Source organism: Onychomys torridus, chromosome 23 (assembly GCF_903995425.1).
Source record: "Onychomys torridus chromosome 23, mOncTor1.1, whole genome shotgun sequence".
NCBI lineage: Eukaryota > Metazoa > Chordata > Mammalia > Rodentia > Cricetidae > Onychomys > Onychomys torridus.
In genome coordinates this window covers 7029388-7054011 of record NC_050465.1, presented here as the reverse complement: position 1 = coordinate 7054011, position 24624 = coordinate 7029388, and the positions used below count along the sequence as shown (strand labels likewise).

The following is a 24624-nucleotide window of genomic DNA, read 5'->3' as shown; positions in this document are numbered from 1 at the left end:
ACTTCCTGTACTGACTGGGACATGGCTGTACTTTCACTTCCTGTACTGACTGAGAGGTGGCTGTACTTTCACTTCCTGTACTGACTGGGACATGGCTGTAGACTTTTACTTCCTGTACTGACTGGGACATGGCTGTACTTTCACTTCCTGTACTGACTGAGAGGTGGCTGTACTTTCACTTCCTGTACTGACTGGGACATGGCTGTACTTTCACTTCCTGTACTGACTGAGAGGTGGCTGTACTTTCACTTCCTTCACTCTGTCATTTGCCACAAGTCACCCCAGTGAGTGCTGCCGTGGTGCTGGGACATGGCCAAAGGCATCTCTCCTAGAAGTGAGTGCTCCAGATGTCAGCAGAGAACTTGAACTAGCCAGAATCTAAAACGGACCCATTCCATACTACAGCAGACCCCTTGCTCCTTCGATTCCTCGGCTGGAATAAAAGTGACTGCTACTACTGTTGGCAGCCTGGGACATACAAATAAACATTTTTCAGGGTCTCTAGCAGAGTACTTGGCAACTCCACTGATCTGAATTTTGTAGAAATGGGAGCTTTTTGCCCTGATTGAATTGTCACCAGATTAAATTACACGTAGGGATCTCTTTCCCTGGTCCTTGGTCCTGCCTCTGCATGAGGCAGCACTTCCTTGACTCTTACCATCTTAGGTGGAGCTCGTCTGTGCTCACCACGGACTTCACATGCTGCCACAGCTCCCAGCTTTCTGGCAGAACCCTGATTGTGGCTTCTGACTTACAGCTAGGGAGATGCCTTGAGGGATACTGCTTGTTTGAAACTTGATGTTGCTCAGTCAGGCCACCATAGTACCTCTTACTTGCTCTGGGGCTGGGGCTTCTCGAGGGTGAGGCACAGTTTTGTATTGGCTTTTTGTTTTCTTTCCTCAGCCTCTTCGGTGATCTTTGGTCTGAAGGGCTATGTGGCAGAGCGGAAGGGCGAGAGGGAGGAGATGCAGGATGCCCATGTCATCCTGAATGACATCACTGAGGAATGTAAGCCTCCGTCATCCCTCATGTGAGTACTTGATTCCAGCAAGCCTGGTTGACGTATGTCTCACCTCTGTTCTACTGAGCTTTGGGCTGTGTGAAGGTGGTTCTCCAAGAAAGACTGATGTAATGAGTGGCCTGCTTTTTGCATCAGTGGATCCTAGATGGGAGACTTTTGTTAATATCTGAGGGTATTTTTGTTGTCATAGTGGAACAGGCAGTTGCTATTGGTATTTGATGGGTAGAGACCATTGCTAAGTATGGGACTGCCTCTCAACAAAGATTTGCCCAGCCTGAACTTTGAGCAGGGATGCACCTGCGTGCTAAGTGGGAAGTGCTCCCCTGCTGTGGACTCTCTGGTGTTGTACTCTCATAGTGACTGATCAGCTTCTGGCAGAGTGCTCTTACTCTGTGTCCTAGAGAGTGGATGGATTGGAAGTCGCTGAGTAAGGTCTACAGGAAATGTGGGTGTGGTGGTACATGCTTGTCATCCTATCCTGCAATCCAAGCACTCAGGATTGGGTGTTGAGTTCCTGGCAAGCCTAGAACTATGAACTGAGGCTCTGCCTCCAAAACAACAAGAAAACAAACCCAACAGAGTCTGATGGCACTGGGAGAGGCTATCCAGACCGATAATAAGGGCCCAGAAAGACCAAAAATGACACAATGGCCTGGAAGAGAGAAAGCAATGTTTTTTTGCAGCTGCACACATGGAACTGAAGCCTCTGATGAGTTCTCAGACCTGGAAAAAAAAAGCAGACAGCAGCACATTGCATGACCGTTAACGTTCTGTTATATACATAGTATCATATCTTGAATAATTACATCGATACACATTTCATCTGTAATTTCCTAAGATGACCCCGGTACCTGACTCATCTGTCACACAGGTGGTCCAGCTCTGGGTCTACTAGTGCTGTGTTCTTCCTAACTAGGGTTTGGTGGGTTCCAATACCAGTGCTTCTTCAAAGCTCGGCAGAAGCTCAGTGACACAGACTCCCAGGTCAGACGCTAGCCAATCATTAACTTATCTGTTGGCTCATTTCTGGACTAATGTCTCGTGGGGTATAGTCAAACTTCTGATAGGGTATGCTAGAGAAGGCCAAGAAGATTAAGAGGGGTTGAACAAGCAGTTGGCAAAGTTCCTGGCCCGAGTGACATCCCAGCTGCTTTCTGTTGACATTTGAGTAGAAATGACGAAAAGGGGAAGAAAAGAAAAGTCAAGTTCATTCATCACAGATTTTTGTTTTGTTTTTGAGACAGGGTTTCTCTATGTAACAGCCCTGGCTGTCCTGGAACTCACTCTGTAGACCAGGCTGGCCTTGAACTCACAGAGATCCACCTGCCTCTGCCTCAGAAGTGCTGGGATTAAAGGCGTGCGCCACTACAACCAGCTCATCTGTAATTTCTGTAATGGAGAATTACATATGTGCACACTGGGTTTTTCCCTGGCAGGAGTTGATCATTAACATGCAGTGTGCTGACAGCTATTGTCTACCTCATCATTATGGCAGGCACCATTGCTGCAGTGATCATGACAGAGATGGAAACATAGTGATTTCAAAGCCAGGAAAGGGCTCTAGGAGAGTCTCCCCAGATAATACCCAGTTGAACAAAGACAGGTTGCAAGTTGTAAGGCAGATGAGGCTTGTTTCAATATGGTGCATAATGTCTTACATTGCAGAGGAATTAGAAAGAGTTTGAAAGGAAAGCTGATCTTAACATTAAATGTCCTTTCATAGGAAGTTTTCTTTCTGATGTAGCTTTTTAAATTAACTTTTATTATTGTGTATGTTTAGGACATGGGCAGAGGGTTCATACATGACATGGTGCCTGTGTGTGTGGAGGTCAGTGAACAACTCTGTGGGGTTGATTTTCTTCATCCACCATTACATTGATTCCAGGAATTGAACTCAGGTTGTCAGCCTTTCGAGGCAAGCTCTTTACCCAGTGAGCCATGGAGACATGGTCATACTATGTAACCTTGGCTGGCTCAATATATAGACCAGGCTGAACTCAAACTCACAGAAATCTGCCTGCCTCTGCCTCCCTAGTACCATGATTAAAGGCATGCACCACTACACCTGGCTCCTATGTAGGGTTTGTTTGTTTGTTTTTATGGCTTTTACTATATAGGTGGGTTTTTTGACAAAAGTTGAATAGGAGATAGGAATAAGACTATCACCATAAGCTTTGAAGGTGGACATTAGTCAATATTTAAGTAACAGTCCTGGAACTTCTTGTTCTTAAGGACATTTTTGACCAGTCTTGGATGAGTAAGTTTTTTTGTTTGTTAAAGTCTGATTTAAATGGGATAAAAGTTCTGAATTCTAATTTTACTGTCTGAAAAACCATATAGCTTAGTTTTTAAATTTTTATTTATGTGTATAAGTATTTGCCTGCATGTATGTTTATGTACCACATGCATGCCCAATGCCCACAGAGGCCAGAAGAGGGCTTTGGATCCCCTGGAGCTTGAGTTATAGATGGTTTGTGAACTACCATGTGGTGCTGAGAACTGAACCTGGGTCCTCTGCAAAAGCAACAAGCGCTCTTAACTGTTGAGCATCTCTCCAGCCTACGGCTTAGTTTCTGAAACAAAGGTGGTTTTGTTTATGTCTTGAGACATGGTCTCACTCTCTAGGCCAGCCTGGTCTTGGAACTCACAGTGTAGCCTAGGCTGTCTTCAGACTCTCAGCTGTTCTCCTGCTCTAGCCTCCTGTGTTTTAGGATTATGGGTGAGAACTACTATCCTGGACTCAAATTTGAGTTTCTAACAATTAAAATGCATGAAAGTTATTTAAATATTTATCTCTTAAGCATTACTACTTTCCCCCCATTACATGTTAGTATGACTGGTGTCTCAGCAATGTGACTTGCTCTTTCTTGATGTTCATTGTTTGATGTAGTGATGCCTGCATGTGATCCCAGCACAGGGGCACAGGTCTGTAACTGGAGGCCAGAGTGGACTAAATATGGAGCCCTGTCTCAGAATTAAACAAAACAAGCTTCAGTGAAGAGGTATGATATGGTTTAAGGATGTAATTGATTGTTAATTAATTCTTCCAGTACTAGGGTTTCTTACTTTGCTGTTTTTGATGGACATGGAGGAATCCGGGCCTCAAAATTTGCTGCACAGAATTTGCACCAGAACTTAATCAGGAAATTTCCTAAAGGTGAGACTGAGAACTGAGTGAACATTTGACTTGTCTCTGCTGTTTGCATGGCAGTCTTTCAGGTAGCTTGTTGTATTTCAGCAAAGTCACTGATGGGCCTAGGTTATAGCACAGTGGCTTATTCACTTGCATAGCATGCATGAGGACTATGTCCTCAGGACCACATATACTGGGTATGCTGTTCATGAGGCAAGAGATCACAAATTAAAGGTCACTCTTAGCTACACAATGTGACCAACCTGGGCTAATGTGAGAATATATCACAAAACAAAACAAAACAAAAAAAAAACAAAACTCACTTTTTTTTAAAGGGGTGAACTTAGGGGTCAGAAGTAAGGGACTATGTGGACAGAGCATCATATCTTAGCCTCTGGTCAAGTGTCTGGGATGTGGTTAGTGTCTTGTCTGCCTCCACAGTGGGAAAACCAGTACAACCAAATTCACATGATGCTCCTACAGGTGAGGAAACAGACATTGTTAGTAAGGACATGCTTAGAAATAAGTTCATGTGTCAGATGACCAGTAGAACCAGAGTGAACACATTCTTCCCTTCTGAGAGGTTCTCTGTTTGACCCTTCTGTCCCAGGAGATGTGATCAGTGTGGAGAAGACTGTGAAGAGATGTCTACTAGATACTTTTAAGCACACCGACGAAGAGTTCCTGAGACAGGCTTCCAGCCAGTGAGTATAACTCCACACAGAATGCTAAGTGTGGGGTGTTTTCTGAACACCTTCTGGTTTTGTGATGCTGTTTAGCACAATGCTTCCTATCTCAAAAGTACCCACTACCATATATGCTCTTAAAATGGTTAGCTACAAAAGGATGGAGGGCCAGTGAGGTGGCTCAGTGAGTCAGGATGCTGCCACCCCTTCTCAGGACCTAAGTTCAATCCCTGGAACCCTCATGATAAAAGGAGACACTCTGCTAAAAGTCGGCCTTGTCCTCTGCACATGTACACACAAATGCACGTGCGCACCATTCACATAAATATTATATATATATAATTTTATTATTTGTTTTTTTTTTTTTTTTCGAGACAGGGTTTCTCTGTGTAGCTTTGGAGCCTGTCCTGGATCTCACTTTGTAGACCAAGCTGGACTCAAACTTACAAAGATTCACCTGGCTCTGCCTCCTGAGTGCTGAGATTAAAGGCGTGCGCCACCACCGCCTGGCGATAATTTTTTTAAGTAAAAAAAAAAAAAAAAAAAAAAAAACAGAAAAAGCAAAAATGCTTTTTAAAAAATGTGTTGTGGGGGCTGCAAAGATGTCTCAGGGATTAAAGCACTGACTGCTCCTCCAGAGGGCCTAGGTTCAGTTCCCAGCACCCACATGGTGGCTCACAACTCTCTAACTCCAGTTCCAAGGGGTCTAGTGCCCTTTTCTGGTCTCTACGAGCACCAGGTGTGCACTTATATACGTGTAGGCAAGACACTCATACATACAAAATAACAATAACTTTAAGAAAGGTTGTGTGTATCTCTGCATCATAAAAAGGGAAAGATCTGACTCAGGCTGTGTTAGAAAGAATTGTTTGACGTAGTTTTCATTTTCAAGAGAGGGTTTCACTGCGTATCCCTGGCTGGCCTGGAGCTCTGCCTGCCTCTACCTCCTGAGCACTGGAATCAAAGGTGTGAGTGACCACTCTAAGCCCAAAATAAAGAGTTTTGTTTTAGCTTGCCATTTTGGATTTCAGGCACAGCGTAAGGCAACCTAGAAAGTTTAGCCTTTTGACTGAAGTGGTGTAGCATGGTGGGAGTATCAGAATGAATGCGTATATCTTAGCCAGAAAGCAAGAGACAAGGAAAATGGGCCAGAGTCCTCACAGTCCCCCTCAAGATGCAGTAAGATCCCACATTCTGTATGAGGGGGCTTTCACAGTGACCTATGACCTCTCATAAGGCCCCATCCCCTAGAGGTCCATATCACTTCCTAATAATGTCACCATGGGGTCCCAACCTTTGACACAGGGGCATTTAGGGACCCTACCCATATTCAAACCATGAAGTAGTTTAGAGGATACAGTCTGTTTTAGCCTGGCAGACTTGTTGCTTGGCTCTAGAAGTTAATTTCTGGGCACTCGCCAGCAGTAGTAACTGCATTTCTGATGTGTTTCCTCAGGAAGCCTGCCTGGAAAGATGGGTCCACTGCCACATGTGTCCTGGCTGTAGACAACATCCTGTATATCGCCAACCTTGGAGATAGTCGGGTATGTGGCTCTTAGCCACCTGCTTAGTGACAACATGTCTTAAGGAGAGAACCTCAGCAAGTGTTGGTGGCTGGTTGGGCCTTCTAGTGGGATTGCTACAAGGAGTATTCCAGTGGGCACCTGGGAAGGAATCAACAGCTGAGCTAGAGGCCAGTCTGTTTTCCCAGAAGACCCTGAACTATCTCTTTTAACACCCAGATCCTCTGTCTCCCCACAGTGGTTTTCTTTCTATGTATACTATTAAGTGATGCTGTGGTTTGGAATGAAATCAGTACAAGCTGCTTAGATCCTCATTTTTCTGACCTTAGTTGGTATTGAATGAAGGAATTAACACTGTCTTTCCAAAGCATTGTGACTGCAGAGTAACTTGAACACTGTGAGTGGGAAAATACAAAGCCAAGCCCATCTGCAGAGCCCAGGGAGAAAGTCCAGGGTAGTGTAGGAAATGGCCTTTATCGACGGCATGCCGCTTTTCCGTCCAGCCCTGGGGCCCCTCAGTTGTCATGACCACTCACACTTGAGCAACCTCTACAACCCCCTCTCCTTTGGTGCTTACAATTAGTTCCTCATCACTAGGAGGGCAGTTGTGAACCTCAGGTGACAGCCTGTCTTCATGGAGCTTATATTCTTGGGAACCTCTGTAGACCAGTTCTAGTACGTAAGTGTTTAGAGCAAATGACTCTAACGGAACAGGAGGAAAAGTGTGCCCTCCTCCAAATTCTTCAAACCCAGACCCAGTCTGAACCCTGGTTTTGGTGTGGTTTTAGGCATATTTCTCCTCTGGGTTTCAGTGTCCTCTCTGAAACGGACACAGTAACCTGGTCCTGGGAACACATGGAAGCAGTGCTTGCTTGCCCATACTCTGACCTCTCATAGACTCACGGATTCTGACTTTGACCATGGTATTTGTCAAATGCCTTTCTTCTGGGTCACTGATGTGACAGTGACCATGTGAGTGATTGGCTATGGTCAACCAGCAAGGCTTATGCCAGAATTGACACCAAAACGGGATTTCTTACCCTAAAGGGGTCTCCGCAGCTTTCCTATCTGCTGTCAGATTCCCTGCACTTCTGTATGTCAGCAGGTGCTGCGTGTGAAGTCACGGTTAGTCTCCCTTCAACTGGTTCCTGGATCTGCTCACTGAATTTCCTGACTTGTGATCTCTACCTTCCCAGGCAATCCTGTGTCGATACAATGAGGAAAGTCAAAAACATGCAGCCTTAAGCCTCAGCAAAGAGCACAACCCAACTCAGTATGAAGAACGGATGAGGATACAGAAGGCTGGAGGGAATGTCAGGTACCCAGCGGGGGTTTGTGGCTCTGGGAACTGAGGCCTCAACCTGCTTGAGGATAAACATGCATGGTACACAGAAGTCAGATTTTGACGCCCACTCTCAGGTCTGGCAGTGCATATGGCTAACTTGTGGGAGTTCATTTATGTCTTAGGAGAGGCAGAGAGTGAGTGAGAAATGTCTCCTGACTGAGCAGAAAGACAAAACCTGTCTCAGGCGGCTACTGACCACTTACTGTTTTCAGTGTATCTGAGAAGCTGCTTAAATACTGCCCTTGTTTGTTTAGTTGCTCTTGGTTTTTGATATAGGGTCTCACGTAGCCCAGACTAGCCTTGAACTCCTGACCTTCCTGTCTCCAACTCCTCACTGCTAGAATTACTGGCCTGCTTTACTGTGCCCAGCTTAAATACTGTCCCCCCTTTTTAAAAAGATTTTATTTATTATATACACAGAAGAGGATGCCAGATCTCATTACAGATGGTTGTGAGCCACCTGTGGGTGCTGGGAATTGAACTCAGGACCTCTGGAAGAGCAGTCAATGCTCTTAACCTCTGAGTCATCTCTCCAGCCTAATACTGCCCTTTGTTGCACTGAATAAATTAAGAGTTTCCACCAGAGAGAAATCTCAAGTGGTTAGTAGGACAGCTCCAGAGCTAGATGTGTTAATACCTGTGGTCTCAGTTATTGGGAGACTGAGATAGGAAGATTATTTGAGTTCAGAAGTTCAAGGCCAACCTGGGCAATGTGGTGGACACTGCTCCCACAATTATTTAATGAAGGGATGTCTTTGGAGTGTGGAGTTGCTGACGTGGGACGCTCTGGTGCAGAGGACCGTGCTTTTCTGCCCTGTCCTCATCATTTCACTCACCACTGTCATTGAAGGCCACCGAACTCCTCCAGTTGATCACTTGGGTCCCCAGAGCCTAAAGGAGGACTGCAGCCTTGCTGTGGGGGAATTTCCCCACAAGGACAACGCCTTCGGAATGTGACCATAAATATGTTCTGCTTCTTTCTACAGTTTGTCCTTTAATTTAATTTTTTTTTTTTTTCTGTTGAAGATAAATGTTCCAAAGTCTGGTTTTAGCTAAGCTGCTGGGAAGTTTTGAAATTGAAAGTGGTTGAGAGCCTGGCTGTGTTGGATTAACGTATCGGTCTCCACTTCAGTGAGAGCCATGTTGAGGGGCCGCTGTGGATGGGCTTGAACAAGCTGTTCCTGTGAGAAAAATGGGATGTGAGGCCAGAGGCTGGCAGAGCCTTTGTCCTGCTCTCCTGCCCAAAGCTAGGACTGGTTCTATCCTTCTTCCAGGCTTTATTCAAATTCTCCAGCATACAGAAAAATAACTTAAAAATAGTAAAGCAGATTTCATGATTTCCCACTGGACTCTGGTTAGCAATCGCCATGTTCCTTTCTGTGAGTGTATGGCTGCAGTAGACTTTTGCAATGGATCTGCGGATACTCTGGCGTCCACACCCGTCATAACTGAGAATTTCATACATTGTGCTATGTGTTTTGATTGTACACACCCTCCATCTCCCGTTGGACCCTCTTTAACATGCCCTCTCCAAATTGCATGTGTCCTCCCCTGCCTTTTTTTTTCAAATTGAATTTCATATTAGGCTTTGAACTTTATTAGTCTAATCTAGTAGTTGTTGAAGCCACCTACATTCTGAATTACCCATTTCTTTGCTGTATCTTTCCAAATTTCCCACAAACTGGAAGTTAGAGTTAAAGCCTCCTTTTAATTCAGGTTGTTGGAGCCGGAAAGGTGGCTCAAAGTTAAGAGTGCTTACTGCTCTTTCTGAGGACTTGGTTCAGTTCCTAGCACCTGTACACTCAAAAACACTATAACTTCAGTTCCAGGGAATACAACACCCTCTTCTGGCCTCCATAGACATGTGCATGCACACAAACACACACAAGTGCGTACACATTAATAAAAGTCATGTTTAGATTCAGAACTTTTTTCCAGTGATATTTATTATGGCCTGGCATGTAGTTTAATAGCCACTTTGCTACCGTGAACGGCCCTGGGTTTGATTGACAGCACTGAAAATGGAATTATGGGGCTGCCCTGTCCTGCAGGAGACTGCTGTCTGTGCTGAGTCTTCGTACTCAGCTGTGTGCTCATGGCACTGCATTGTGCTTCCCTGGTAATCAGCAGATGGTCTGCAGAGGACGGATGTTCTGCTTCCCGAGAAGTACTGCTTCCTGTCGGCAGCCGTCCTCCCTCTGTATTTGAAAGTGCTCTTTGAGGAAAGGTCCTCCTCTGGGGGAGAGTGGGAGAATTCCTCCTGAAAAGTAGGGAAATGTCTAAGGCTTTGATCAGTCTGAGAAGATGTCCTGACCTGGGGTGGGGTAAGGGTTCTTTCTGTCTTTTGTTCTGCTCCCTGCTGTGTCCTGCCAAGATGCTGTGTGAATTGTGCTTTTATTGATGTGACAGCTGTCCAGGCACAGCTGCTGGAAGCTCATTTGGGTGCCTTTGCTATCCTGTTGACATTTGCCACCAGCTTTAAGACCCAGAGCCTGTGCTGAGGGCTCATTTCATCATTGGGGTCTTAATTCTTTCGGAGTTGGTTCAAGGGCAGAGTTAAACACTATACACATAAAATCATAGGCTAGATAGCTATTTCTTAACCCAGTTTCTCATTACAGCATTTTCTCTTCTTTGATTTAATATTTGTAGTCCCTTCCTACTGAAACCTGGTTTATAATAAAAGTATATTTTAGGCCAGGCGGTGGTGGCGCACGCCTTTAATCCCAGCACTTGGGAGGCAGAGGCAGACAGATTTTTGTGAGTTCCAGGCCAGCCTGGTCTACAAATTGAGTTCCAGGAAAGGCACAAAACTACACAGAGAAACCTTGTCTCGAAAAACCAAAAATAAACAAATAAATAAGTGTATTTTTTTTGTCCAAATAGCTTCACAAAGTTACCGCTGTTTAATACTTTCCATATTCCTTGGTGTTTGGCTGACTTGGAATGTAATTCACTGTGTATGTACTATCACAGTGCTGGATGCAGGCCTGTCACATGCTGTGTCCCTGTGTCCAGGGATCTCATCAGTGCTGTGTGCAGGTGAAGGGACTGTTCTCACTGTTCTTGTCACAGCCTTGGTCATTAAGACCATTATTTCAGTCTTCAGTTTCAAGGCTTTTTTCCTCTATGAGTTGTTGGAATCTTTCTGCATTGTTGGTGGGCATGGAGAGTGATGCAGCCGCTGTGGAGACTACAGTTTGTCCAGGTTACATGGGATCACACAGAACACAGCAGCAAGCCCTGTACACCAGTAGTTCTCAACCTGAGGGTCACCACCCCCACGGGGGTTGCACATCATATATTTACATTACATTTCATAAGAGTATCAAAATTACAGTTAGGAAGTAGCAACAAAATTATTTTATGGCTGGGGGTCACCACAACATGAGGAACTGTATGAAAAGGTTGAGAACCGCTGCTATACCATGTTCTCGGTAGCCACAAGAGGGCAGCAGTGTGGTGTCCATTGACAGATGACTGGAGGACAGAGTGTTACTAGCCTTCAGAAAGCATGAAGGCCTCATAGAGGCCACATGGATGAATCTTAAGGACAGTGTGTGGAGCGAATAAGCCAGTCACAAAGAACAAACGCTACGACTCCCTGTTCAAGACAGACTCCTAGAGCTCAGGATTAGGATGAGCCTTCTGGGTGGGAAGGGGATGAACTAGCTTCACTGGGAACAGAGCTTTATTTAGTTTAAACGGGCAGAGAGAACAGTCCAGGGATGGACAGTGGTGATGATGGCCGTGTGCCCACATGAATGTCTATAACACCACCAAACAGCTTAAAATAGTTAATGCGGTTTATGGTGTGTAACTCTTACTCCCTTACCACATAGTTCAAAACACAAATTGAGTGAATGGTGTTTAGAGAGGGTGGGTTTTCATCTCTGTTTACTAATACTTTTCTGATGTTTCCTAAAAAAATAATTGTACGTGATCATCACAGTGAAGGCAATGTGCAGCAAGGATTCCTCTGAGAGCACGAAGAGAGGTTATTTTTATTTTACAGGGAAGGATCTAGCCAGACAGGGAGAGGCTTTCTGAAGACACTGACATTGCAGTCCGTCAGCACCGTGCACCTGGGCCTGGGCTGAGTGCTAGTCTCATGTCCTCAGGGACCAGAGCTTCTGTCAGGCTCATGTTCACTCGCTGGCTTTGGACGTCTGCTCTCGGGATAGAGCTCCCACCTCTAGCCTAGCTGCACACAGCAGTGTGGATAGGCTTCAGAAGTCAGCAGTTTCCTCCTTGCTTTGGCGGCCAGCTGAGCCTCAAATTCCTGAGTACAGGAAGGAGTCTTAGTTTGGGAGAACTAGAGTAGAAAGGTCTGAGGGCTGCAGAGGAGGTACTCTGAGTGTGGGGCTGCTTCCTGTGTGGGTGCTCCCAAGCTGAGCACCCACACTCTTCCTCCTCAGCACTGCTCCTGGGTACTCCGTTTGCTCCATTTCTATCTAATATGTGTTCTAGAATGCTCTGCTTTTTCCAGGTGCCAGTAGAAGGCTTTAGGGATTAAAAAACATTCAGGATGGCTGAAGTGAGCCACTGTGGGAGACTAGAACCCTGAGGGGCCAAGGCTGGGCTCAATGCTGTCTCCAGGACTGTAGCACTAGCCTAGGAAGAACTTCCTGTCCCACCTGTCTGTCTGTACAGCATCTCATTTGTGACTTAGGAACTTCTGTGCTATTGAACCTACCACACTGCTCTGTCGTTTACTAAGTCTTAAAAATGATGGCCTGAGGGCCCATGAGTCAAGTGAGATCCTGGCCTAGGTTGAGTCTTGGGGGCAGTGGGACTCTACACTGGTTCTCTTGAGTCATGGTGTCTGTATCAGGTGCTCCTTCCTGTTTGCAGGTCATCCGTCTCCTGTTTCTTCCCTGCCCCTCAGCAAAAAGTGTGGGTGAGGATATAATGAAAGTGTACCGATGGGAAGAAAGCACTTCAGCATCTAGGCGGCATAGCCTCAGTGGTCCTTTGAGCCTAGCCTCGTCAGTTAGAATGCAAATCATGCTCTTTCCTGGCCACCTTAACAAAGGCTGCATGCTCAGTCATCTAAGGGGATTAGGACCCACCCCATCCTGTCCAGATAACTGGGCATGGGAGACTGGGGAAATTATAGTGAGATTCACTGTTGAGCCCACCAGCAGTTAGGTTGGATGACGCCAGTTGTTGTCACCAGTGTACAGCTGTATGAGTTCCCAGACCCTAGGGGAACTGGACCAGAATGACCTACGTTTATGTCTGCACCTCACCTGAGACAAATGTTACACCAGCCAAGTGCCTCCCAGCACTGGAGGCAGAGGCAAGCGGATCTTTGAGAGGCCAGCCTGGTCTAAAGAACAAGTTCTAGGACAGCCAGGACTACACAGAGAAACTGTCTTAAAACACAAAACAAAAAGAAATGTCAGGCCCAGCTACCAGGATCTCTCAGTTTCTATTTTTGGGGACCTGTGACCTGTCAAGTGAGAGTTTGACATTGTTCTACTCATTTTAGAGATGGGCGTGTCTTGGGCGTGCTGGAGGTATCCCGTTCCATTGGAGATGGGCAGTACAAGCGCTGTGGGGTCACATCTGTGCCTGATATCAGACGTTGTCAGCTGACCCCCAATGACAGGTAAAAGCCCATGGTCACCAGAGGTGTTGGTGTACATGCACAGGGGCTTGTTTCTCTTTCTGACTTTGCTCCAGTCTGTGTTCCATCTTTGCTGGGGACATTGCCTGGCCCTGGGGTGTGGTGACAGACCATGGTTTCTGGTTTCATGGGGTCCATGGTGGTCAGGGAACAAATGAGGTGGATACTTGGTTTATCATGGGTGTGTGGGAGTTGTCCTAAGAGGCTTTAGCAGTAGGGGAGAGGTATCCCTTCCAGAGGGACCATCCCAACCTATGTCAACTCATTCAGGTAACAGCACGAAGCAGCCAGGTCTGTGCTAATAATGGTGACTGGGGAATGATGGATGGAGGAGGAAGTGAAAAAGTTCTGGGGGACAGGTTAGCAGGATCTTGGGTTTCACTGAGGCATTTGGGTTTTAGCTCATAAATGCAGAGTCACAGGAGCAGAGGCTGAGAAAGACTTCCTGTTCAGGCATCATCTGTTGCAGGTAGATCAAGACCAGGCATGGGCTTGTGAGGCTAGCATAGGGAGCCTAGCAAGGATGGCCAAGGACCAGGCTTCAGAGCAGGGAGCTCTCCTGACCTAGCAGGATGGTGAAGGCTGAACTCAGGAAAACAGGACTGAGCTGAAGCGGGGTAGGTGGCAGAGAATAGTAGCCACATGGCAGCCTCCTGGCATAGCTCTGACACCTACCTGCCTGCCTGTGCCATGTTGTTAGCCATTCTAGAGTCTTGGGAGGACCCTTGTAGGGTTTCTTGATAGCTTTCTCTGTCCTGGATGAGGCCAAGCCAGTTAGCTACCTGGGGCTCTACTTTGCTTTCAGAGCTGCCCTGACTGTGGTCAGGCACACATCTGTGTGATTAATTACTCGAATCTGACTAAAAATACTGGAAAGAATAACCTGCTTAGACTTGTCCTCACCATGTCTCAACCTCAGGCTGTGTGCTCAGACAATGTGGCTGGGCACATGCCCTGTCAAAGAGGGAAACTGTGGACAGGATAGGAAGCACAGGCAGCTAACTACCTTAAAGCCAGACCTGGCCAGCAGTGGCTGCCTCAGTGAGACTTGGATGCTCAGAAGCTTCCTCTGCTCATCTCGGAGAGTCAGATTCACTTTGGAATCCTGGGCCCTCAGGAGTGAAGCACTACCCGAGGTTGTCTCACTCAGCTTGCCCATAGCTCTGCATTCTCGGGCCTGTGTGGTAGATACTCCACCCTGCTGTTGCCGTGGCTGTCCCTGAGGTTCCAGAGTGCAGCCAGTGTCTCTGTGGTGGGGGAATGCAGTCCCTCTTGTGGTTCTCAGCACCCCACCCTCAACTCAAAGGAGTTTTAGCTTTCTTGTTTCTGTTGCTTTAAACAAAATTTGGGGGTTGGGGATTTAGCTCAGTGGTAGAGCGCTTGCACTTGCTAGGCCCTGGGTTCAATCCTCAGCTCAAAACAAAAACAAAAACAAAAAAAATTTGGCCACTGAGTTGTTGGACAGACACAAAGTTACTGATTTGGTTTTGGGGTTTTTTTGTTTGTTTTTTGAGACAGGGTCTCACTATTTAGACCAGGCTGGTCTCAAAATCCACCTGCCTCTGCCTCCTGAGTGCTGGGTTTGAAGGCATGTGCTAGTTGGTTTTGGTCTTTTGAGACAAGGTCTTCTGTAGCCTACCTGGTCTCAGACTTGCTCTGTAGCCAGAGTGACCCCTTCTCTACCCTAGAGGACTGCGATTACACATGTGTGCCACTACCTTTTTATTTTTGTTTTTAGGGTACTGAGCATGGAACCAGGGCCTTCCTTGTGTTAGGCAGCTAACTACTCTTCCACTGAACTGTCCCCTCAGATCACCTCCTGTTAAAGAGCTTGTGGCTGAAACCCCCTTGTTTCTTCCTAATACTGTAGGTTCATTTTGCTGGCCTGTGATGGGCTCTTCAAGGTCTTTACGCCAGAGGAAGCTGTGAACTTCATCTTGTCCTGCCTTGAGGTGAGACATCTTAGAGGGTGTGGCACTTGTCTCAGCTGCTCCTTACTTCCATACCCCTGTGTCAGGAGTAATTCTTGAAGTCTTTTCAACACAAACCTGTTGGGGGCTCACCAGTCACTCTGTCCTGCCAGCCTTTGTTAGGGACAGAGCAGGCACTTCCCTGGCTGTAGTGTCTTGGGATAATAACGAAGGCTGATGTCCTAGTCACTCAGATCCCACCCCTTTGGTAGGATGAAAAGATCCAGACCCGAGAAGGGAAGCCTGCTGTCGATGCCCGCTACGAAGCTGCGTGCAACAGGCTGGCTAACAAGGCAGTGCAGCGGGGCTCAGCAGACAACGTGACGGTGATGGTAGTGAGGATAGGACACTGAGGGGCCTGCACATGTGCTCTTGACTCGCAGGTTCATTTTGTTTGTGCACGGTGTGTACTCCTGTGGGACTTCTATGGCTGTAAATAAAGGTTTCTTTTTTCCTAGTCATTGGAGTTCCTTTAATTTGCTTTGAGTGACTGGTCCTGAGTTAACTGTGTTTGCCTTAGAATATGCTCTGGGTCTGTCCTTGTCTGAACCATCCTGGGCATCTTAAACAGGCCCGCGATGTCCTGTTATGTTGTTCACATGCTCTCACCCTCATCATGGCTGCTTTGGGGAAGTGGGACCCTACAGTGGGATGATGGAGTGGCAGTCAGACTTCGTTCAGTTTTCTGTACAGAACACATGCTGAGCATTTCCAGCAGGAATCCAGGTGTGGCTGGAATGGGGCCCATAGATGAGATTACCACATGGGGTGCCAGTCCCATCACGCCTCCTAAACAGCTACATTCAGCTCACTCCTACTCCCTTAAAGGACTGTTGTCCTGACTTTCACCCCGATGTCACCAGCCACCACAGCATCAGACTCACTGTCAGTCTCAGGACAGTTGAGTGCTTGGTTTTGCTGCCTGAGGTAGACATGTCAGGGAACCTCTGGGCAAGAGCATGATTTACCCCCCTGAAGAACCTTTTAACCTGCCTGTAAACACTTTCTGTGTAGGAAGTCAGTGCTGGGATCATTTAGTGAAGAGCTCTTTTTTTTTTTTAGCTGAGGATCGAACCCAGGGCCTTGCGCTTGCTAGGCAAGTCCTCTACCACTGAGCTAAATCCCCAACCCCTAGTGAAGAGCTCTTACAGCTTCTTTTGTGAACACCTGGCCTGGGCCTGTTAGGGTTGCACAACCGCCTCTCCAGACCTATTTTTGTAACAACTGCTGCCCTTCTCCTCCCCAGCCACACCACCCCTTGGCCAATCTGGATGCGGATATGGATTTACAAGGACCTCAAAATATCTTATACAAACCATAAATGACGTCTCAGGTCTGTCAGGGAAAAGCCATAAATAAATAGACATTAAATACAGGACACTCAGGAGGCCGGCCTGGGTAAGACCCTGTTTCTGAAACCCACTGAGGGCTGAAGATGTGTCTTAGTTGGTAGAGGGTTTTCCATGGAAATACAGAGGGCATACATGGAATCCTGGTTTCTATCCCCAGCACCACATAAACCAGGCGTGGTGGTGCATTCCTGTGACCCAGCACTTGAGAGGTAGAGGCAAGAGGATCAGATGTGGAAGGCCACCTTCAGCTAGAGCAAGTGGGACATTTGAGATACTATTTCCCAAAACAAAACTCCCTGCCAGGGCTAGGGTGGAGGGAGCTGGAAACAGCTCATTGAGTGAAAGTGATCCCCAACATCCACATAAAAAGCCCAGGGAGTAGTGGTGGCGCACAACTTTAATCCTAGCACTAGTGGGGGGCAGAGGCAGGCGGATCTCTGTGAGTTTGAGGCCAGCCTGCTCTACAGAGTAAGTTCAGGACAGCCAGCAGAGAGTTGGGAACAGGGCAGGTAGGTCCTTGGGGCTTGCATCTGGGGCCTAATGAGCTACTGTCTGCATAAAACAAGGTGCTTGGCTCCTCAAACAAGACTCTGGCCTCCACATTCTCATGCTTATCACACATGAATACATGCCTGCACATACTACGTACAAAAAGGAATTCATTTTTAAAATAACTGAATGTGGGCCCAGTGAGCTGGCTCTCTGGTGAAGGTGCTTCCTGTCAAGCCTGAGGACCTAAGATCGATCTCCACAAAGTGGAAGGAGAGACCTGTATTGTAAGCTGTCATCTGGCCTCCATGTTCAAGTCGCGGCATGCCCACTGCACCCTCCCAAACAAATGCAATTGAAGACAATCGGTGCTGCCCTTTCCCCAGGGACTGAGACAACCGTCCCTCTGGTCCCCCTGCTCGGAAACTAGGGCCTGGACAGCCTGCCATACGGAACAAAACACCACTTCGTCAGAAAGCAGAGCAGTTTAATTCAGCAAACTCTTGTAGTAACCCAGGAATCATTCAGTGCCTCAGGCTGTGACCCATGTCCCTAAGTGCCACTGTCTGTCTGGGAGACACTTGGCACTATGGCCTTCCTAGTTAATAAGAGCCTCCCCTGCCACCTTCAGGGGGAACCCCAAGACTAGGGCATCTCCCCCTTGCTTTCCAGAGCTCACCACTCATGGTCCTTTGTGAGGTGGACTGGGAAGAGAAGGTCATGAGCCTCGAGTCTGCCCTTCGTCAGCCTTGTGTGATCATTACATAAATACATTCTTCCAGGCAATACGACACAATGCTTTTAAGTTGCTGTGTAGCCGTTGTTGAGATAGGTGTTTATGTGGCTTTCTCAAGGGTGAAGGATAACTACTGCTCACAGGTCTGTGCCCACTGGATACAAAGTGAAACCCAGAGAAGGGTGTGTCTACCCCATGTCCTTATCAAAGTGCCAGGGCGTTAGGACCCAGGCCAATACAGTGCTTCCTGGTAGGGTGGGTACCATCCCTACTGAGAACCGGGCCAGGCCAGCTCATGGGCAGAGCCCTCCATTCCCCTGCTGCTGTGTGTTGGCAGCCTGCTTTGGGGAGAAGTTTGATTATAAAAAGGCATTCAGGCTTGCTGTAGTAACCTCATCCTGAGGTCAGCAAAAAGGTGAAGCAACTGGTGCCTACTTCCCGCCCCCCATTCCATGCTTGAGCACTCCTGCTAGGCCAAGAGGTCCCAAAGCAGCCGGTGGGGATGGACGTGCTGGTGTCAGTTCTTCATCAGCAGGGGACCTTGGAGGTCCCAGTCCCACATTTTGTTAAAGATGGGGAGACAAGTTGCATGCTGGCAGTCCTGCTCCTTCTCATGGGAAGAGTCCTCAGCCAGCTTCTTCACTACCAGGCCACCCACACAGCCAGACCACCTTCACAGCAGTAGCAAGTCTCACGCGGGAAGCTTGTGAAGAGGTGGTGTGTGTGTAACTGCACTCAAACTTGTGCTTGGTGGGTGAGCCAGAGCTTCAGAGAGGTTGGGAAAGTGAAGATGGCTTCCCTGTGGAAGGGATGCCCCTTTGGTTAGGGTGCCCACCAAGGGGCCTGTGGTTCATCTTGCAGAAACTGCTGCCAGGCCCAGGCTCACTGGCCCCTGAGTCCTTAGGTCCTTGCTGCTACACTGCAGGCAGAGGCATGGTGAATGTGGCTGTATATGGACCTAGGAATCTAGGTAGACAGGATGTGTGGTCCAAGAAGGCCTGGGCTCCCCTTTTAAACACTAAGGGCCCACAATCATAGTCCTCATAGCCCTGCTGCCCTGTACAGAATGAGCTGTTCCAGGTAGTGGCCTGGCTAGAGCTCCCTACAAAGTACTGAGGATGCTGGGCCACAGGAAGGAATCTGAGGCTATATGGGGAGACACAAGGAAGCCAGCTGTGCAGCTGGGGATATAACAAGTGCTACCAAGTATGGTGGATGGCCCCAGAAGAGCCAAGAAGACTTAAGATACCCACAGATTGCTGTTGGTTCTGGGAGAGCCTGCTTCCTTCCATCACCTCTTCAGGAATGTCTAGGGTGACTGTGCTAAGAGGTAATTCAGTGGCCCATGTGTGTAGAGGTCCGCTGGGCTTCCTCCTGCACAGAGCTGCTGTCAATTGATGCTGTAGACATTAGATCACTCTGCTTGGTGAGGGTAAGAGCCCACAGCAGCCACTCACAGGCCCAGGAGGATAGCACTGAAGTGGGAACCGCTGCGTACCATGAGGGAGGAGCCGCTGGCATTGTCCAAGAAGACGGAGGTGTAGTGTCCTGTCTGCAGGGAAGGGCACGTGTCAGGTGTCAGACTGCCCTTGCAGCAGAAGCCCTGGGTAGCCTGCAGTGCTCAACTATTGTCCACACATGCCTGCTCTGCCCCACGTGAGAGGAGGGACAGACCTAAGTGCAGAGCCAATGTTGACTAGTCTTGTGCTCAAAACCAGTACATTCGGCCCTTATTCTATTGCTCTCCAGGGTTTCATATCTCAGTGTATGGGAGCAAGCTCCTACTCAGGGCCCAGGCGGGGTTTAAGAGGCTCGCAGCTTCCTCAAAGGCCTGCCGTGGCTTGTACCAGCCATCATGAGCACCACTGTTCTGACCTTGCTGCCCCAGTGTGGTCCATATATCAGTGGCCCAACTCTCCGTGGACACTGCCATAATAAAGACTGAGAGCACCTGGGGTAGTTGCTCCTGAGGACCCACGTGGTACATGCACCCTTAGAATTCAGTGGAAGTCACGCTTGAGCCAAACCACCCACCCTGGAGCTCAGTAGAGAACTACGTGAGCATTCCATCATTCCACACATCTCTTTTCACTTTCCTCTTTAGTAAATCCACTTTGACATCTGCATCCCTACACTACTCCACAGTGGCAAGACTGTCACTGAGTTCTGTGTAGAAAATAACCGTTGTGGGCCTCCTGTAGTTCCGGAGGGCTCAGGCATCAACTGCTCTGCCCACCCTCCTCCCAGCCCCATGGGAGGGCCTAGGTGGCTGGAAGCACCTATCACGTTATCAGATTCTTGGAAGGTCTGAAAGTGAGACCACTGTCCCTCAACATGGGTTGGGGAGCAAGAGCTGGATGGAGAATGGGCCCTGAAGCCTGGCTCTTCTCAAGCCAGAACCAACACTTGGTGTGTGTGTCTAAGGGTGCTGTGCCCAGTGGCCCTGAACACCTACTACCACACCCCCATACCTCCTGCATGGTCGGCGCAGCCCCACACACCTGCAGATACAGGACACCATTTACTGAGATGGTGAAGAGCTCGCTGCTATTCTCCAGCCCCATGACAGTCTCCAGGGAGCTGCACCCAAGACAGAAAGATGGTCAGCCTGTCCCCAGGCCTCACCACCTTCACTCACAGTGCGCTGGACAGCAGTCGTTCGAGATCAGCACCATATGCAGGAAAGTGCTAGGTCCAAAGCCATCATCCCTAGGAGGGCGTGTTTGAACTGGGTCCTCAGGAGGACAGACAAGGAAGGCTGGAGCCATGCCAAGGGCACAAAGTCCTGGTTCTCCCAGGAGGAACAAGGCTGAGAGACAGGCCGAGATGGGAGGCAGCAGGTGACACAGGAAGCCAGCAGATAGAGGAAGTCCAAAGCCAGATTAGATCTGAGACTTTCCCTGTTCATTCACACGTCCTCCAGCTGTGCAGTGCACCTGCCCTGGCCTCCATTCCAGGTAGGTGGCAGGCAAAGAGGGCCACAGTCCCTGTTCTTATGGACCGAATGAGGCACACAGGATGGACACCACCAGCAATGAGCAACTTAAGTCATCAGGGGGAAAATTCACAGGTGGGGCGTGGGCGAGTGCCAAGAGAGGGCTTGTGGAATTCTCCCCAAAGCCCCTCCAGATATGACTCCCTCTGCCCTCTGAATGGGAGTCCTGGTGTCAGGAAGGCTCAGAAAGGAGGCAGAACTGAGAGGGTCCTGTTTGGGCATGATGGAGTCAGGGGTCCCCCACGCCCCAGTGGTAGTGGGAATGGAGGAGGCTCTCTATGCTGCCAGGGGGCCAGGCTGCAGCGGCCACTCACGCGTTGTGCTGGCAGAGAGACTGGATGCAGATCAGCAGGCGCAGACGGTCCCGAGGTCGCGGTGGTCCTCTCCTCGGCTGCTCTGTGAGTGCTGCAGCGAGGACAAGGTGGTCACGTGTGTGCTTCGCAAGGCCAGGCGGCAGGCGCCCCACCACCACGCCCCCGGGCCTCACCCACGTGCAGAGTGGCAGCGAGAGCATAGAAGCCAGCCACTGGCGTGCGGTGTACTGTGCCGCTAGTCAGGTTCAAGCCTGGGCCCCGGCGGAAGGCTCCCTCGACGTTGGGCTAAGGAGCACACACAGACGAGGTCACCCAGGGTCCCGCCCAGCTCCACCCGCCTAGCCGCCCCCACTCACCAGGTAGTAGACCCGAGCTCGTGAATGTGCGCGCGCTCCACCTGCGCACCCGGCGCAGACGACAGTGGAACGCAGCCTCCACGCGTGGCGCCCGTGGGCCCCTGGGCCAGGGTCGCAGCCAGCAGCGCCAACACAGCCCCTGGGGTCCTGGTCGTTGTCACGGCTCCTGGGCGGCCGGGCCCCGGGAGGGGCTGCCCGAGGCTGGTGGTGGTGAAGTCGCTGGTGCAGTGCTTGGGCCTCCGTGCTTTTCCCGCTGCAGCACCGCGCCTGACACAGAGCGGTCAGTGGACCACTCTGCCCTCCCGCCCGTGGCCCTGGAGCGTGGGGACTGAGGCTGACAGCCCCCGTGAGGTCCCTGGGGCCACTCCTGCCTGGCCCTGCAGCTGCTATTTGCCCTTCACACTGTCTGCAGCAAGCTCCAGCGGGTGCTGGAGTCTGCCCTTTAGAGTTGCCCTGCTGGTTTACCATGGAGCGTGTGCCCACAGGGTGGTACCCTTACCTTTCAGCAAGAGCTGGGAACTCCTTCAGCAGAACTTCAGATGGGATAAAGGGGCCTGGGGGGCCCTGAGGACCTGGTGGCCCTGGGGGTCCTGGCAGGCCAAGCTGGAAGGGAAGGTAGATGGTGAGAAAATTAGAGAGGAGGGCATGGCCATGGGTGACCCTCTCCCAGGTCCGGCTAGAGAGAGGCAGGGCAGGAGGAGCTCCCATGTGACTGTGGACTCTTCTCTTATTGATGGAGGTCCTTTGGGCTCTCGTATCTATCTGTCATCAAGCAGGGGAGTGAGAGCCACAGACCTAGACAGTGCTGAGGATGGAATTAATTGTTCAGGTATGAAGTTCACTGGGGGTGGCGCAGGGCCAGGGCAGGGCTCTGCATGCAGAAACACTGTAATGGCCTCTCCTGTTGTGATTCTCAGAGAAAGGGCCACTCCAGACCGCTTTCTGGGGACTTGCATCTCATTCTGATATGGAACAACACCAGCAAGTCTCCACTGCACTTGGTTCTGGGACCCCTGAAAGAGTTTATACTGGTTTGGGTCAGGACCTAGAGAGAAGGGAGGTGAGCTCCTGCATAGTGAAGCCTGGGCAAGGTCAGGTGGCTAAGGGTGCCAACCCACCACCTCTCTGGCCCAGTGGGTCAGATCCTAGGCAGCTAAGGCTGACCTCAGTAGAGAAGGCCAACACACAGTAAGGCCCAGCCTTGATCCATGTCACTTTGAGGAGTTAGTGTAGGAGACCATCCATCAGGTCCCAGGCCAGGGCCATACTAAGAGGGCTTCCCTCTATCACTCCATCAGCCTGAAGGTACTCTGACTCCCAAACACATGTTGGGCAAGCTTCTCCTGGAGCACAAATGGGTACCAGAGAGAGTGGGAGAATTTTGGGAGGGCTTACCTTTGAGTAGGCTTGGAGGAGTGTTTGGGGGAGGTCATAGAGGTAGGCACTGAGTAGACACCGTCCACCCTGAGCTTGAGGATCTGGCTGAGAGGTGTGAGCACAAAGCGGGCCGAGTCCTCAGCAGCAGCTGATCCTGCCCCTCCCCTGCAGGCCGTCCCCAGTGCTGCTGAGCTGTGGTATCCCCGTGGACGTGGCCCGGAATGCACTCCGCCTCAGTGTGGGCCGCAGTACCACCAGGGCTGACGTGGACCTCGTTGTGCAGGACCTGAAGCAGGCCGTGGCCCAGCTGGAGGGTTAGGGCTCGCAGCCACACTTTCTCTCAGGGGCCAGCTGAACTTTGGCCACTCGCTCCATAGGAAACCCCCTGTGAAAGGACCCGGCCCCTAGACTGTCCCCATGGAGACGACTGTCTTACTCTGGAGTACAGAGGGATGAGGGCTGACTGCCATGCAGAATCCCACTCCAGGCCCCATCCTTACAGGCCCAGGACACCAGTGCCACATAGGACTTCCCCCGTCACCTTCTGCCAAAGGCTGTGTGGAAATGGGAGTGTTGCAGGTATGGGTCAGTCAGGAACACCTGATAAATGAAGATAAAACCCAGTCTTTGTCCCCTGTCACTTAGCTGCTATTGTGGAAATAGGAGAGAAGGTTTTTGTCTTCACCCGTGGACCCCTCTGCCAAATGCAGCCCTGCCTCCCTCCCTCTGCTGGCCTCGGCGTCCCACTGCCCTCCTGTCCCCTGGCCTGATGGTCCCTCAGATGAGGCCTCATGCCTGGCAGGCCCTTCCTTGTTCCTGGAGGTCAGAGTTCACCCTGACACGTGTCTTCTCCCTCCCTTCTACTCAGGGATTCAACTCCATTGTGGCTGACAGGAGGCTGCTGTCTGTCCTTAGTCTTTGCCAAAGTGGGAAACCTGATCATTTCTCACGTGGCTTTAATTTTAATTTCTCTTTGCAAAGGTTTCTGTGATCTTGAGGATGTGTGGCACACATTGTACCAATATTTATATAGGCATACCTTCTTGAAGAATGTTTTTAGTATCTGGGTCTATGGGCCAAAGGATGACAGGACATGTGGAAACAGTTATCAGAAATTAAATGAACTAATAAAAGATGTCTGCAGTTCCTGAGATGTCTTGGGCTTTTTCTGGTGGTGGTGGTGGGAGATTCTGTTTTGCTGTGCATAAGGCTGGTGTATGACTGTCTGTCTGTCTGTCTGTCTGAGCTAAAGGGAAGGAGGTTCCTGGTATATCATTATGAAATGAAACCAAGTGCTTGGAAGGGACTTCTGGTGGACTGAGAGAGTCCATGCTAGTCTTCACTTCCCCAACAAGGACTATGGATGGTCTGGATCCCAAGAATGCTGTGGCCAGAGAGGGCAACGTGGAAATATGAGGACATCCTCACCTTCAGTGTGGGGCTGTGAGGATGTCACCTTCAGTGTGGGGCTGTGACATCATCCTCATCTTAAAGGCCTTACCATCCAGCAGCCATTGGAAGCTCATCACCCAGTGTCAATGCTGAGAACAGCCAAGGACTAGGGTTCAAATTAGGAGTCCAGCCAGGCATAGTGGTGCACACCTTTAATTCCAGCCCTCATGAGGTAGAGGCAGGTGGAACTCTGTTCTCTGTGAATTCCAGACCCCTAGTGAAACCCTGTCTCAGGTAAACACA

The 24624-nt window shown here is 49.4% G+C and overlaps 1 protein-coding gene and 1 pseudogene across 4 annotated transcripts in view; one reads left to right on the top strand and one right to left on the bottom strand.

Annotated features, from left to right (window-relative positions):
• LOC118573106 (ILK associated serine/threonine phosphatase) overlaps positions 1–15771 on the top strand; it is a 28630-nt gene extending 12859 nt beyond the window's left edge. For all 4 annotated transcript variants that reach the window (XM_036173189.1, XM_036173190.1, XM_036173191.1 and 1 more), the window contains 8 exons: positions 904–1030; positions 4072–4178; positions 4765–4858; positions 6297–6384; positions 7560–7681; positions 13203–13322; positions 15211–15292; positions 15523–15771. In XM_036173189.1, the coding sequence (XP_036029082.1) occupies positions 904–1030; positions 4072–4178; positions 4765–4858; positions 6297–6384; positions 7560–7681; positions 13203–13322; positions 15211–15292; positions 15523–15663 (881 nt within the window). In that variant the 3' untranslated portion in view covers positions 15664–15771. The remainder of the gene's footprint in view (positions 1–903; positions 1031–4071; positions 4179–4764; positions 4859–6296; positions 6385–7559; positions 7682–13202; positions 13323–15210; positions 15293–15522) is intronic.
• Positions 15772–19340: 3569 nt separating this feature from the next.
• On the bottom strand, positions 19341–22879 carry LOC118573378 (annotated as a pseudogene).
• Between the last annotated feature and the right edge of the window lie 1745 nt (positions 22880–24624).